General features: G+C 44.5%; 1 protein-coding gene across 2 annotated transcripts in view; it reads left to right on the top strand.

Annotated features, from left to right (window-relative positions):
• MGAT4B (alpha-1,3-mannosyl-glycoprotein 4-beta-N-acetylglucosaminyltransferase B) overlaps positions 1-13,238 on the top strand; it is a 48,228-nt gene that overhangs the window by 20,708 nt on the left and 14,282 nt on the right. For both annotated transcript variants that reach the window (XM_030459189.1, XM_030459188.1), the window contains exons 2-3: positions 11,831-12,010; positions 12,696-12,836. In XM_030459189.1, coding sequence (XP_030315049.1) covers positions 11,831-12,010; positions 12,696-12,836 — 321 coding nt within the window. The remainder of the gene's footprint in view (positions 1-11,830; positions 12,011-12,695; positions 12,837-13,238) is intronic.

Below are 13,238 nucleotides of genomic sequence, written 5' to 3'. Positions count from 1 at the left end.
CTGCCAGGGCTGGATGCTGCAGTACTTTGCCCTCCAGGCAGCCCAATTCAATATCATCCTGCGCATGGAAACTCTGGACAACTGAACCACAGCAGCTCACAGAGCAATTAGTATTACCTTATATATGCCACCAGTAAAGGTAATGGGGTGTGAAATAATGAAAACCCAAATGCATTTAAATAGATGTATTCCAAGGAAATGAGAAGCATGAACTGTGTATCTCTGCTCACAGGGAGCCTGGAGTGTCCTCTGCCAGGACTCACCAGCACTTTAGGAACAGTTGTGAAATTAAGCATAAACAGCATGGTTCTGTGGTCCTGGGCTGTGGGAAGCACACCTATTTTTGGAGATGTTAAGCAGCACACTGTAAGGCTGGGTGCATTGTCTTTAAGCTATTAGGTAAATCCAACATTGCAAGGAAGCAAAAGCTCTAGGGATGTGGTTTCACAAGCCATTTAAACTGCTCTCCATTTGGGCTGTTGTCCAAAAGGACATCCTGGTTCCCATATGCTTCCTTTGAACCACTGTTTCAGTCAGTTGGATGATCTGGCTGAAAATTAAGCCCTCATCAAGGAAGCCTAATTTTCCAGCTGGATCAGCCCATGGATACGGTGGGCCAGGGAGCTTTGTGGGTGCTGGTGCCATCTGGAGTGTGGGGAGCAGCCTGCCCATTTTGGTACATCTGGCTTGAGGTCACTGAAAGCCACTGATAACACCCTCAGCACGGGGAGTGAGAGATGCCAGTAACATTTCAGAGCAGCAGCTTGTTGAGAAGCCTTCAGGCATCATTTAATAAGCAACCCAAGGTCTTAGCAGTAGGACACCCACGTAGTCAGCATCCTCTTCCTCCCCCAGCTGTTTATTTTCTACCCTTGAAATGTCCTGCAAGCCCCACCTTGTGCTGTGCCATCTCCAGCATCTGTGCTGTGCAGAGCTGGGATGTTGGAATGCTGGGATAACGCTGCTGCTGGCACAGAGCTGGCAGCTCCACTGCTGGATCCAGATGGGTCTGGAACCACGGCTGGGTTAGTCCCTGCCTTCTCAAATAGGGAGAAGTCAAATAAATGGCTGCAGGTTGCTGCTGCTGGCAAATGGGCAGCTCCATCCAGTTGGTAGTTGCCACGTTGTGTTTTCTGTAAGGAGAAGAGATCAGGGGTTTCTGTGCACTCTAAAGCAAGCAGGGGTGGCTTTGGGGAGGGGGTGCCAGCACTGTTTGAATACCCTTTTCTCAGGTTGTCTTAGCTGCTGAATGAGGAAAGGGAGAAGTGGCTCTGCCTGCTCTCTTAGTGGTGTGTGTTTCTTCCCAGGAATTATCCTAGCATATATAATGAAACAAGAGCCCTCAGACAGCATCAACAGTGATAGTTGGTCTAAGTGTACTGTTTAATGGCTATGTCTTGTTTTTCTCTGGAGAGAAGAAAATGTACCCCATTAAGTACTCATGTTACAAGTCTACACCCTGGGGGATAAATATTTCAAATATTAATGCTGAGAAATTTTTTAAGGGTTCTGTATTTATTTTTTTTAAGTGTTCTGCAAATTATTTAAGACTACTAAAATCTTCAATTCAGATCAGCTCATCCCATGATCAGCACTGTGATGATTTAAAAATCTGCTTCTACCCACCAGCATCAGGTCAGGCACTGGTACAATAGGGAAACTGTAACCTGTTTGCTGCTGCAGGTCTGCAGGTAGGGAAGATGAACAATTTCCATGTACAGTGGAGCAAAGGGAACACTCGAAATATCCTCCCACTCCGATACAGTTGCATGCATTGCAAATGGGTTACCCTGTTGGAAAAAGAAGTCAAACTTGACATGGATTGAAGTTCTCAGCTATTAACATCAGCAGAGCCAAGGACTCTGGCCAGAACTTCTGTGATTTCCTTTATATCCCTCAGACTCAGCATGTGGCTCTAACTTTTCCGTACGTGTTCTCTGATTTATAATGCAGCACTGCTTTGTTTTGCTGTTGTAAAATTCTTTCATGTGCTCAGCCATGCCAAAAGCTTCATATGTTATTGATTACACAAATTACCCCTGTTCCAGGATTTCAGCTCTCTCAGACCAGTGGTAACTTTAGTTGAATGATGAGTAGGATGGTCAATCACACAAGGAGGTGGGAAAATGTCCCAACACTGGCTGATGCTAAGCAATAACCTCACCTTTAAGCTGTAAAGTGGAGCTGCTTTTTCCACCTGCCTCTGCTGCATCTCTCCTGTGATGGGCTGAGCTCGTCCATCAGTGCTGGTGGCTTGTGGTCATTCGTGGGGGGATGATGATGCTGTTGGATTTTAGAAATGTTGGGAGGAGGACTAACAAGAATTTCATTTCGACTCCTTCTCGGGTAATTAGTGACAGCTGCTGCTAGAGAAAGGGTGTGATGATTAACACAGTGACCTTTGCAAAGATCAGCTTCCCTTCTTGGAGCCATTCCTTTCAGATGGACTTGTGAGCCATTAGCACTGGGCACAGAGAGAGATGTGTGGATGCTTTGGGGTTTGGAGGAACAAGGTCTCTGTTTCACTGTTAATTCACTATAATTAGGTTGTAATAAAAAGGAGTTTCCTGTCATCCTGTGAGACATTTGCTCTGCCTCAGGATTTTCTACTTATTTAAAGCTCCAGAGTTGGGCCTTGCCAGGACTCAGGGGAACTGTGTTCTGTGTGCTCCAGACATCAGCTCTTTCTTCAGGGTTGTTTCAGTTCATGAGATTTTACTCACAAGCTTTGGTACTTGTCATGAGAGCAAGGTGAAAGGGAAAGAAATCCAGTTGAGAGGTTTGCAAGTGGTGACAGCCAAGCCAATACACCGGAGTTTTTACTGCATGTGATGGTTTGCAATCCAGTGTGAAGCTGATGGCCACAGGTGACAAGTGAAATGGCAAAGCCAGCACTGAGACTGATGCTCCTGGGCCCCCATGATCCATAGACAAGGCTGCTACAGAGTCCTTGGAGTGCATTTTCAGTACAGGAGAGCAACTTGCTTTCTACTGCTATTGTGTTGCCCATGTCCTTAGGTGCATCTGAGAGCACTTTTCCCTCCCTGTGCCATGGAAAAATGGTGAATTAGGCAAGGGCATCTTCTTTTAAAACATGCTCAGGATTGCTTGCTCAGGACTGACCATACATACAGGCTTCCAGCCTTTCCCATTCCCCTTTTTCCCACTTTTTTTCCCCCCCTCACCCAGGTTTCCCTGTGTGATATTGTCCCTTAAAAATCATGTAGAGCTGCAATTATTTCGAGGTTTAATGACCCATGATTTCTGCAATGCTTTATTTTGTTCACTTTCAGCATGTTTTTATTCCCTAATCAAATAAAGAGTATTAAAAACCCACCAAGAACAAAGCCTTCACTTTCTGTTTGAGAGAAAAATGCTTTGAAAGCTGTATTTGTGCTACACAGGTAAATAATTAGATTGCTAATGAATTAGCTTTGCTTTGAAGAAGAAAGCTACAGTGTTCCTAATTAAGCTGTGAGGAGAGACTGATATTTGCAGTCTTTCTCCCAAAGAATGGGGAAGAGGGCACTGCTCACCCAGATGGGGCAGTGATTTACCCACCTGAGTCTCAGCCCCATCTCGTGGTGCCTCTCTGCTTGCAACACCTTCCAGCTCTTTGAGGTTGTTTAAACTCCTTATTTCAGTGTTTTTCCATGACAGTGAATTCAGAGAAATAATACACTTTCTCTGTGCAACACATTGCCTTTTATCAGTTCCAAATTAATATTTGAATTGAATGGTTACTTCCTATATTTTGAGACAAGGAGAATGGGAACCTGTGATATATTTTCATTATATCCCTCTATTTTACATGCTTTTCATCATCAGCCCTATTATTATGCCTACCCTAAGATGAATAATGTCACATACTTTTTTGCTTTCCTCACAGAGCAGGGTTTTTTTTCAGGCCTTTGATCATTCTCATCACCCTCTTCTAAACCCCCCCTTTTAAGTCTGTAATAATACTTTTTTGGATGAGGTGAACACCGTTCTGGGATTAGGCAGCACCACTTTAATACTGTTATAATCTTCATATTATTATTCCCTAATTATTATTATTCACTAAGCAGACTAACATCTTGTTTGCCTCCCTTTCCACCCCCCTGTTTCTTTTCCCCTGGATTGCTGCTGCCTGCAGAGCAGCATGAAGATACCCTGATGCTCTGCTCTTCCTTTCTAGTTAATATTGTTTAATTAAGAACCATGTGAAACATACCTTGATCCCCCTCCTGATTAATTTGCCTCTCTCAGCTTTGGTGTTGATTTGCTATCCTGTTGCTTTTTCTCTTGGTTGTTTGCTTCTTTTCTGGCTTTGGCAAACTTATCTCCATATCAGCTTTGTATCTGGCTACTTCAGAAATTCATCTCCTGCTCCAGATCCTCACTAAATCTATTGGGTGGTGAGTTTACCAATCCATATGGCTTCCTCTTGGTAGTTAACCTTTTGCTATGATGAAAATTTGCTATTTATTTCCATCTTCTTTCTTTTCCCTCTTCCCTTCTCCTCCTTAGCTGCTTGGCAGCAAAATGAATTGCCATCTGATTTGTCTGCCTGGTTAAATCCTTTGGAAGGGTTGGTAGAACCTTAGTAAAAATCATAAGGACTCTTTCCTTTTGTAGGAGCTGCTGCTGGTTTATACCTGCCAGGGATTTCCTCACCCAACATCATTCTTGTTTGCTGCAGGGTAAAACCCTGGGGACTCTCCATGACCTCAGAGCTCTTTGTATCCTTCTCTGTGATTCATGCCAGGGAGCTGGGCTGCAGGAAGAGATCCCAGACCTGCTCTTCCAGTACCCAAAAAAGCAGTCTGACTGCTTCTGCTGTCTCCTGATCTGAGACATTTTAGCCATAGATGATGGGCATCACTGTTTGCTTTCTGAATTTCTGAGTCTCTGCATCCTTGTTTTGGAGCCTGCATCCTTCCTGCAGCCCCCTGAGGAGCTTTTTGCATCTGGGGGTCAGTACCCCTGTGACTTGCTTTCCTCCTTGGAAGGGGAATTCTAATGTTCAATGTGGCTCAATGTCCCCATACTGGGAGGGAAATACACTCATCCCCATCCCTGAACACTTATAACTTAGGATATTGAATGAAAAAAAAAAAAAAAAAAAAAAAAGGAAAAAAAGCTTATTTTTGAAAGGACCTGTGTGACTGTTGTCTGAATATCTGTCTAGATGTTAAAAGCAAACAGTTGCTCCTACTTTGGAATAATAAAGCACAGGAAATATGTATTTTCCCTTCTGAGGAGTGTGTGCTGAGACTAACATTAGACTCAAGCAAGGAGATGTGCACAGGGAATGTGATCAAAACTTAGTGCTACAAAAGGAAAAAAACAGTGACTTAAGAGTGCCCATGTTCCCTGGGTAGAGACCATCAGCAGAGAGCTGCATTGCATTTCTGTGTCATTACATGGAGCAGTTGAAGGCTGAATTGCTGTTAAATATACCACAGGCACTTATTAAATAGTGATATTTAAAAAGCCCCACAAACACACACACACACCAGATTGCAGCCGGTGGGAGCACCTTCTTTATTTAAGGATTATTTCTTCAGACAGGCTGGCTTTTAATAAGCTTTTTGTGCCAGCTGATGTGGTGGCTCAGTGTGAGGGTGGTGCAGGGGGATGCTCAGACTCAGGGTCAGCACAGGAGCCTCCTTGATGCTGTGTGGGTGCTGGGGAAGGGTCTCTCTTGCTGTTGTCACCCACTGGGGCAGCTAGTGCCTTTTACTGGATAGGGAGGGTGAGTACTGGTTTTTGTAACATGGGGTAGACCCTGGTGCTGCAGAATGGTGCTGCCTGCACTCAGGGTCTGAGTTGGAGCATGGGGTTGGCACTGAGATGTGCTTTGGGGTGGTGGTGACATCAAAATATGTTTTGGGGCCCCAATTCAGGGTACAGCCCACAGTAGGTAGTGACTGAGCTGAAGCAAAGTGTAAACTAAGGACAGAGGATGAACATAAGGGACTAAACCACATCAAACCAGGTTTGAGGGCTGCTTTGACTGTGCCTGTTTTCCCTCCTCCCTGGAAGTGATCAAGGCCAGGATGGATGGGACTGGGAGCAACATGACCTAGGGCAAGGTGTCCCTGCCCATGGCAGGAGGAGTGGGACTCACTTTCTAGTGGTACTGAAGACTGCTTTCTGTGTTATTTTCTGTTGTGGTGTTAACCACAAATTATGACACAATATAATAGGCAAACTTAAAAAGTTTATTTAAAAAACTTTTTTGCTTTAAAAACTTTCTTTTTCTTGCAAAACAAGTATAGACTCTTGTGATGAAGAAACCTGGGGTATATTTTTACAAGCAGCATCTAGAAAATGTCTTTTTTGACTCAGTATCCAGGTGGTTTAGCACACAGTGGAGCTGTAAATGTCAGATAACATTTACTGAATAAAGCATCTGTGTTTGCTGTGTGGTGATGGCACTGCTGAAATGCTTTTTCTTTCTACGGGGATGAATCTGTTCCCAGCAGGGCAGTTGCAACTGCTGGAGGGTTTTGAGAGGTTCACCCTGCCAGATCACGTCCACTCCCTGAAATCTGGCCTTGACTGTGTTTGATTTGTTGCTTGGCCTGTCTTGGTGCTCAGTTCCATAAGACAAACCAAGTTTTCAGTGGCTGCTTATGTCTGAAGCTGCCAAAAATTTATGGTTTTAAAAGATGAGTCTAAGACTGCGAACTGCTGGCTCATGGGAGGGGAGGCAATCTCTCACCTTGCTCATCTTACTGGAGCATGGTTGGTGTTTCTGTAGATTTGAAGGAAAAGACCTGCTCAATTTTCACTGCAAGGGCAGTGGCTTTTTGAGAGGTATATTGGATGCATGTCCTTTCTTTTTCTTTCTGCTACTTAACAGAGTATTTTTAGCATCAGACCTTACCTGTAACTCCATGTACACCCATAGAGTCTCTTCCAGGTGGCTTCTGGGGGGCTGCTTTGGGGTTTTGTTCCTGGTGAGTGTCTAAAGTTTGTCTTTTCCTTCTACAGCCAAATAAGCAAAGGACAATATTTTGCTTTTAGTGGTATAAAATGTTTATTGTGGAGTTATTGCCAAATCTCTCCGTGCCTGTGTGCAAGGTGTCTAACACCTGTAAGCTACACTACCCATCAGATTACCATGTAAAGCAGGACTATCCTTTTTCTTATCTCAGGAGCTGAATTTAATTCGCTGATATGGCACGGGAACTGCTAATATCCATTTTAATGGTCCAGTGAAATTCTGTTAGCAGAACACCCAATGAATGTTGTGATTCAATCAGAGCAATCTAGAGTGTAATGTGTGGAGTGGTGCCAGCATTATGTAAATCATTAAACATCAAAATGTAAAAAACCTCCAACCAACCCTCATTGTCACCCAGCTCCAAGAGCACCTGTCAATGGCTGGGATGGGGTCAGAGGGGAGCTGGAGTGGGATGGCTCTGTAGCTTGGTTCCTTGTGTTTCACCTGTTGTATTTTTGGATAACATTGATGCTGAAATACAGGGGGGGTTCTTTGTGTGCTCTAGAGTCCCTCACTGGCCTTTTTAAGTCCTAGAGGGTAACTTGTTATCAATTAAAGGGGCACTTTAAGTAAAACAAAGGAGCATTGTTGTTGCAGAGAAGTTTTCTGTAGGTGCTTTAGTTTTCTGCTCAATGCCATTTGCATTGTGAACCAGGGACTGACTCCACTTTATTTCTGCTGGTTTGGCCCTGGGAAGTCTAGTAGCCATAAAAGAAAAGGAAAAAAAAAAAGCTCAGTTGTCCCCTAAAGACCACATTTCATAAAGATAAATGGTTTAGAGGTTTGGGGGTTGTTTGTAGTTTTTCAACAAAGACTCTTGAAAGTCTTCCTAATGAGACGCAAATCCAGCTAGCAAAGACTTTGCATTTGCTTTTGAAAAGATTGAATTGGAATGAAATCTCTGGCTTTGGCCATGAGTCTGCTCTGCTGGGAGAGGTTATCTGCAGAGAACAAACTGAAAAGTAATTGGTCCTGAAATACGGATGTGTTTAAGATGCAGCACGGGGTCCCTGGGAGGCTGGAGTACGATTTGTAGCACTAATGCAGAATACAGAATTGTAACATTCCTGACTGTGTGTGTATGTGTGAGACAGAATATCTGTACATTGATGTGGATGACTGTGTGAGATTTCAAGGCTGGGGTTCTCTCAGCACTGGCTTGATTTTCTGCTGGTTTAGGATCAGATTAGGTGTTTTGCTTTCACTCAAAAACTGGAGATGGGTAAGCAGTGTGGGCACAGACATCCCAGACCTCACCTCTGTTGGCAAACATGGTTTGCACTTAGTCACTTAAATCAGAATGAAGCCACAGAATTCTCCATCATGGAGAAATATTTTTTATTAAATAGATGGTGGATGGACCAAAACCTTTGGGAAGGTTGCAGGAATTCAGCTCTGCAGAGCCCATGTGCCCCACCAGCATGTCCATGTCCATGTCTACTGCTGCATCCTGACTGCTAGGAGAGGAGCCTGTTCCAGCCATCCCTGCCTACTGCTTCCCATTGTTGCTCAGGAAACCCAGCACAGGGATCTCAGCTGGAGCCCCCAGCTTAAAAAAAACAAAGCTTGGCAGCTGTGTCCAGGAGCAGCCAGGGTGAGAGAAGAGAGGAGAGGTGGGAGCCATCATTTGGTGAGCCATGCTCAGCCAGATGCTTCCTACAGCCACTGTCCCTTTGCTGCTGGCTGTTCCCAACCCCAGGGATGAATCCCCCCAGATCTGCTCTGGTGAGCACTGGGATGGACAGCTGGGGCTCAGCTGTGCCCAGTGCTGCCTTTCTGGGCCCTCAGAGAGCTGGCTGTATGAATCTGTTCGATGTGTGCTTGGAGACTTACTGCCAGCCTGTTTCTAAAGACAACTTGTGCAAGACCACAGTGTGCTAATATTAGGCATGGCAAGGTGTGAAATGTGCTATTTGCAGGGCACTGGGTGTGTCCAGTCTGTGCTGCTAGGACTGCATGTCCCCATTCCAGAGGGTTTTGGTCTTCCAGGTCTGTCCTGTGGACCATCACATAACACTGACTTTTTTTATTAAGCCAGTGTGTTTTAAGCCTGAAGCAACGTGTTATCTCTCAAGAAAAAATAAGCTGTCTTGTTTTTAATATAGTTATAGCTATGAGTTTTCATCCTGCAGTGCTTGAGTCTGGGGATATTTTAAGAACTCTGCTGTCTTGCACTGGGAGGTAATACAATAAATACATAGGTACAGACTGCTGCAGCTTTGAAAGGTAAGTAAAGGATCTCTGCTGAACTGACACTAGGTAAAAAATTTGTTCAGCCTAATTAGCAGCAAATCACTTTGTGTCCAACCTTGCTTGTAGAGGTGGGAGCCAATTTCCACCTCCCTTATCTCCAGCTGCTTGTTATGGCTTTTCAGAGCCCTCCCTGGCTGAGCAGCTGAGGGCTTTTGTGAGGATGAGGACAGCAGACCCAAACCCATGTGTCATTGCAGACCAACGAGTGCAAAATGACATTACTGGAAATTCATGGGAAACTGTACACCCATCTTGGGCTTTGTTTCAGGCTGTTGAAGCTGTCACCGGAACCAGTCACGATCGATCAGCTTTTAAATTTCATGAAATTTTAATTAAAGAATGGAAAGCTTACAAAGACATCATGAGCACTGGAAATAAATACAATTTCACTTCCAACCATTAGCCAGAAAGCAGCAAATGGTCGACTGCACATCCCCATTGCGGTCTAATGAAAAGTACAGCTCTTGGCTTCAGCAGGCAGGTCATTAGTGACTGAATAATCAGTGGCATTTCCCTTCTAAATCTGACACAAACAAAGTGCAGTGCTCTGGAAAAAAACATTAAGTGCAAAGCCTTGCCTTTACCCTGCTCCAGGTATTGCAGAACAAGGGCTAATGGCAGCCTTTAGCTGTGGTTTGGCTTTGATAGCATCCATAGGGCAGTAACCCCGTGCTAATCCCAAATGCCTTGCACAGACACAGTTTCTGCTGTCATTTTATGCAAACATAGGAGGGTGGGCTTGCTGCTTGCAGGTGTTCACAGATGCAGCTGGTAAAAGATGAAAGTAGGAAAACCTATAATCTAGAGTACTAGGAATCTGAAAAGTGTGTGTGAGAGGTACCAGCAGGTAAAGGCTTAGTTCATCCTGGAGTCAATTTACAGCTTGACTGTGAGTTCCCCTGGCAGCTCACAGACCTGGGTGTTAACTTGTTTTTTCTACAGATTTTCAGATGTTTTCTTGATGGCAGTGGAAAGCACGTGGCACTGCAAAGGAAAAGGAAGGACTGGCCTTGTTTATGTCTATCCCTTGACTTTCTCTGAATAAAGTGTTGTCAGATAGATGGGGTAATCAAATGGCTTTAACTTCCTCTGTGCCCCTGACTTTGAAAATAATGGTGAAAGGTTAATAGGAGACAGAGTGCCTCAGGGAGGTCCCTTGTGTTGCAGCAGTGAGTCTTGAAGAAGGTTCTTTTGGAAGGAAATACCCAGGGAGAAAACTTTTCCTAGGCAAAAGCATTATCAGGAGCTGGACTGGGAAGCACTGTTGTCTTGGAAACTCTGTGCTTTGAGCTGTGTGTGTCTCATCTTCAAAATTCCTTTTTCTTCTTTATGGACCCCAAAATAGAAGTTGTTGATGCAGTCAGTGTATCTTTTTTCAATGGCTCTGTTTTATATTTATCCTGGTGTCAGGAACTCTGATGCAGTATTTTTGGTCATTAGCTCTCTTGGTCCTGTTTGGACTAAGGGTCTACTGTTCAGTGGCTAAATCTGATTTTAGGTGTAGACCTGTGAGTTATGGCCTTATTGAAAACAATGGAATGACCACAGATAAAAATGTATTTTTAAACAATAGTTTCATTAATAATGGGGTAAAAAAATGAGCTGGGAAAGTTCATTAATAGGTAACCAACTCCTCTTCCATCTCTCCTATAGTTGGTTCTGGCTGAAGGCTCTTTAAAAAGGGAATGCTGATAAGGTGTGATCTCAAAACAAAAAGCTGTGTTGCCCTATCAAAAATTTCTTTTTCATATATGACATTTATAGTGCAACCTTAAGGTCCTTGTCCAAACATTTGTATTTATAGAAGCACCCAGGCAGCTATTGCTGTGTGACTCTTTAGCCTGCCTTGTTCCAGAGAGGTCTGATTCCCAAAATCCCTTTTGCCATTAGAATTTGGGATTTTCTGCCACAGCTGGAGGAGGTGCTGTGCCTCCCCTCATTTTGCTGCAGAGCAGCATCCCCTTTGCCATCATCTCACTTTTCCTCACCCGGGGTCATCTGGGAGATGTCCCGTGCCACCTGGAGGAAGTCTTCAAGAATTCTCCCAAATTACCCACGCAAACACCCTCCAACATGTGCTCTTGAAACTCTTCACTTTGTGTACCAAAGTGAGGATTTAAAATATAAAGATATTGTTATTCCTTGAGTTTATTGTGGCTTTAACAGGCAGTGATGACGATGACCATCAGTGCTTTCAGTTTTTTTCCATTTGACTCTGATTCCCTTCTTTTTGCTTCAGTAGTTGCCATCTCACACACCCAAACTTCTGGAACTAGGGTGAGATGCTCATAAAATTAATACCAGCAGCTGACTCCCCTTTTCCAAGTAAATAGTGAAGAACTACCATGCAACTTTTTTCTTTTTTTAAACCTGAGTAAAAGAGAAAAATGGGGGTAACTTTTTAATTGTTGGTTTGCAACTTAAACTTCCCTCTCTCCAACACAACCACTACCAGACCATTGCTCCCTAAATCCCTGTTCTAAGGATTGTGGAGGTTGGGCAGGTATGATGGGCATCACTTTTGCAGTGTGAAACCCTTCAGAGCTCAGAGAAGAAAACTTTTCTCTTTTCCACCCACAGGTGACGTTGTGGACATCTACCAGAGGGAGTTTCTTGCCCTCCGGGACCGACTGCACGCAGCCGAGCAGGAGAGCCTGAAGCGCTCGAAGGAGCTCAACCTGGTCCTGGAGGAGATCAAGAGAGCAATCTCGGAGAAGCAGGCCCTGAGGGATATAAACCGGACCTGGAGCAGCTTATCTGGTGAATAAACAGCCAAGTGAAGGATCTGGGGCTGGTTGGAAGCAGTTGCTAAGGAGGAGGTCGAGAGGTGTGCGTGTGTGTGCAGGGCTGCGGGCAGGACGTGCTCTTCTCTCCCCCGGCGTGAGGAAATTGTGGAGTTGAGAGGGACCTGGGAACTCTTAAATTCTTCTTTAATTGGAGGTGCATATGCATCACTAAAAACTGAGATTTGCCTCTGCTGAGGATATTTGCCAACTTGCTTGCTTACGAGCTTTTTTTTTCCCCTTGCAAGTCATACATGCCATTTCCTATGGCTGTATTGAATCCGTATGGAAAATAGGTATTGGATGAGAGGGGGGAGGAACGAGTTAGGCTGCCTGAGCACCCCTTGCCACATTATTTGTTCTTTTTTTTTTTTTTTAAGTTGCTCAGTTGCAGAAAATTGGATCTCTACTGAAAGATCTGATTTGACCTTCATTTGATCTTCATTCTCTCCCCTCCTTCCCAAATATTTTGAGACTTCTTTCAGGCCCTCATGGCTCCTGCTGAACTTTAATTGGGTTTATGGTAGCATGTTAAAGGTTGGCCTGATTTTTTATAACCCAGCAGTAGTCTCGGGTGGCCAGGCTGCTCTAAAAAGGCTTTTTGCCTTGCGGTCTCTTTCTACCTACCATTCCTTGCAAATGATTCCCTTTTCCTTTTTAAGACGAGACCAAGTTAAAACTGTGGAATATCACCAACAAGAATGTGCTGCACCTCCCCACCATCTTCCATCATTTGCCACATTTGCTGTCAAAGGAGAACAGTCTGCAGCCAGCCGTGCATGTGGGACAGGGGCGCACTGGAGGTAAATGGGAATTAGTGCTGCTTCTGGTGCTCTTCCTCACTTTGGTGCCTGTCCTTCCCCTTTCCTCTGGGCCTGGCTGTGGTATGGAGATGAGCAGGACTGGAGGAAAGGCTGCATGCATCATGCAAGCTTCCTTGTTTTTCTGGCACACGGGGTGGGTAAGCCATGTCACATCTGTGAGTCTACAGGGAAGTGCTGTCTGCTCTCGACGGGCACTAAAATGTCCCCGATGCTTCTGCTAGATGTTTTTTGCTCTCTTCCATCTCCAGAGTGCTCTAAGCTTTGCCTGGAAAGTGGTCAGATGGAAGGACAGTTTGCAGGGTGCTTCATGGAGACTGGAACCAATTTTAGGAGATTAATCCCATCTGGAGTAGGACTTTGAGTACTGGATGATTCCCCCCT

This window comes from Calypte anna, chromosome 13, assembly GCF_003957555.1.
Source record: "Calypte anna isolate BGI_N300 chromosome 13, bCalAnn1_v1.p, whole genome shotgun sequence".
Lineage (NCBI taxonomy): Eukaryota > Metazoa > Chordata > Aves > Apodiformes > Trochilidae > Calypte > Calypte anna.
Note: the sequence above shows the minus strand (reverse complement) of the source record. Positions and strands in the feature narration are given on the sequence as shown.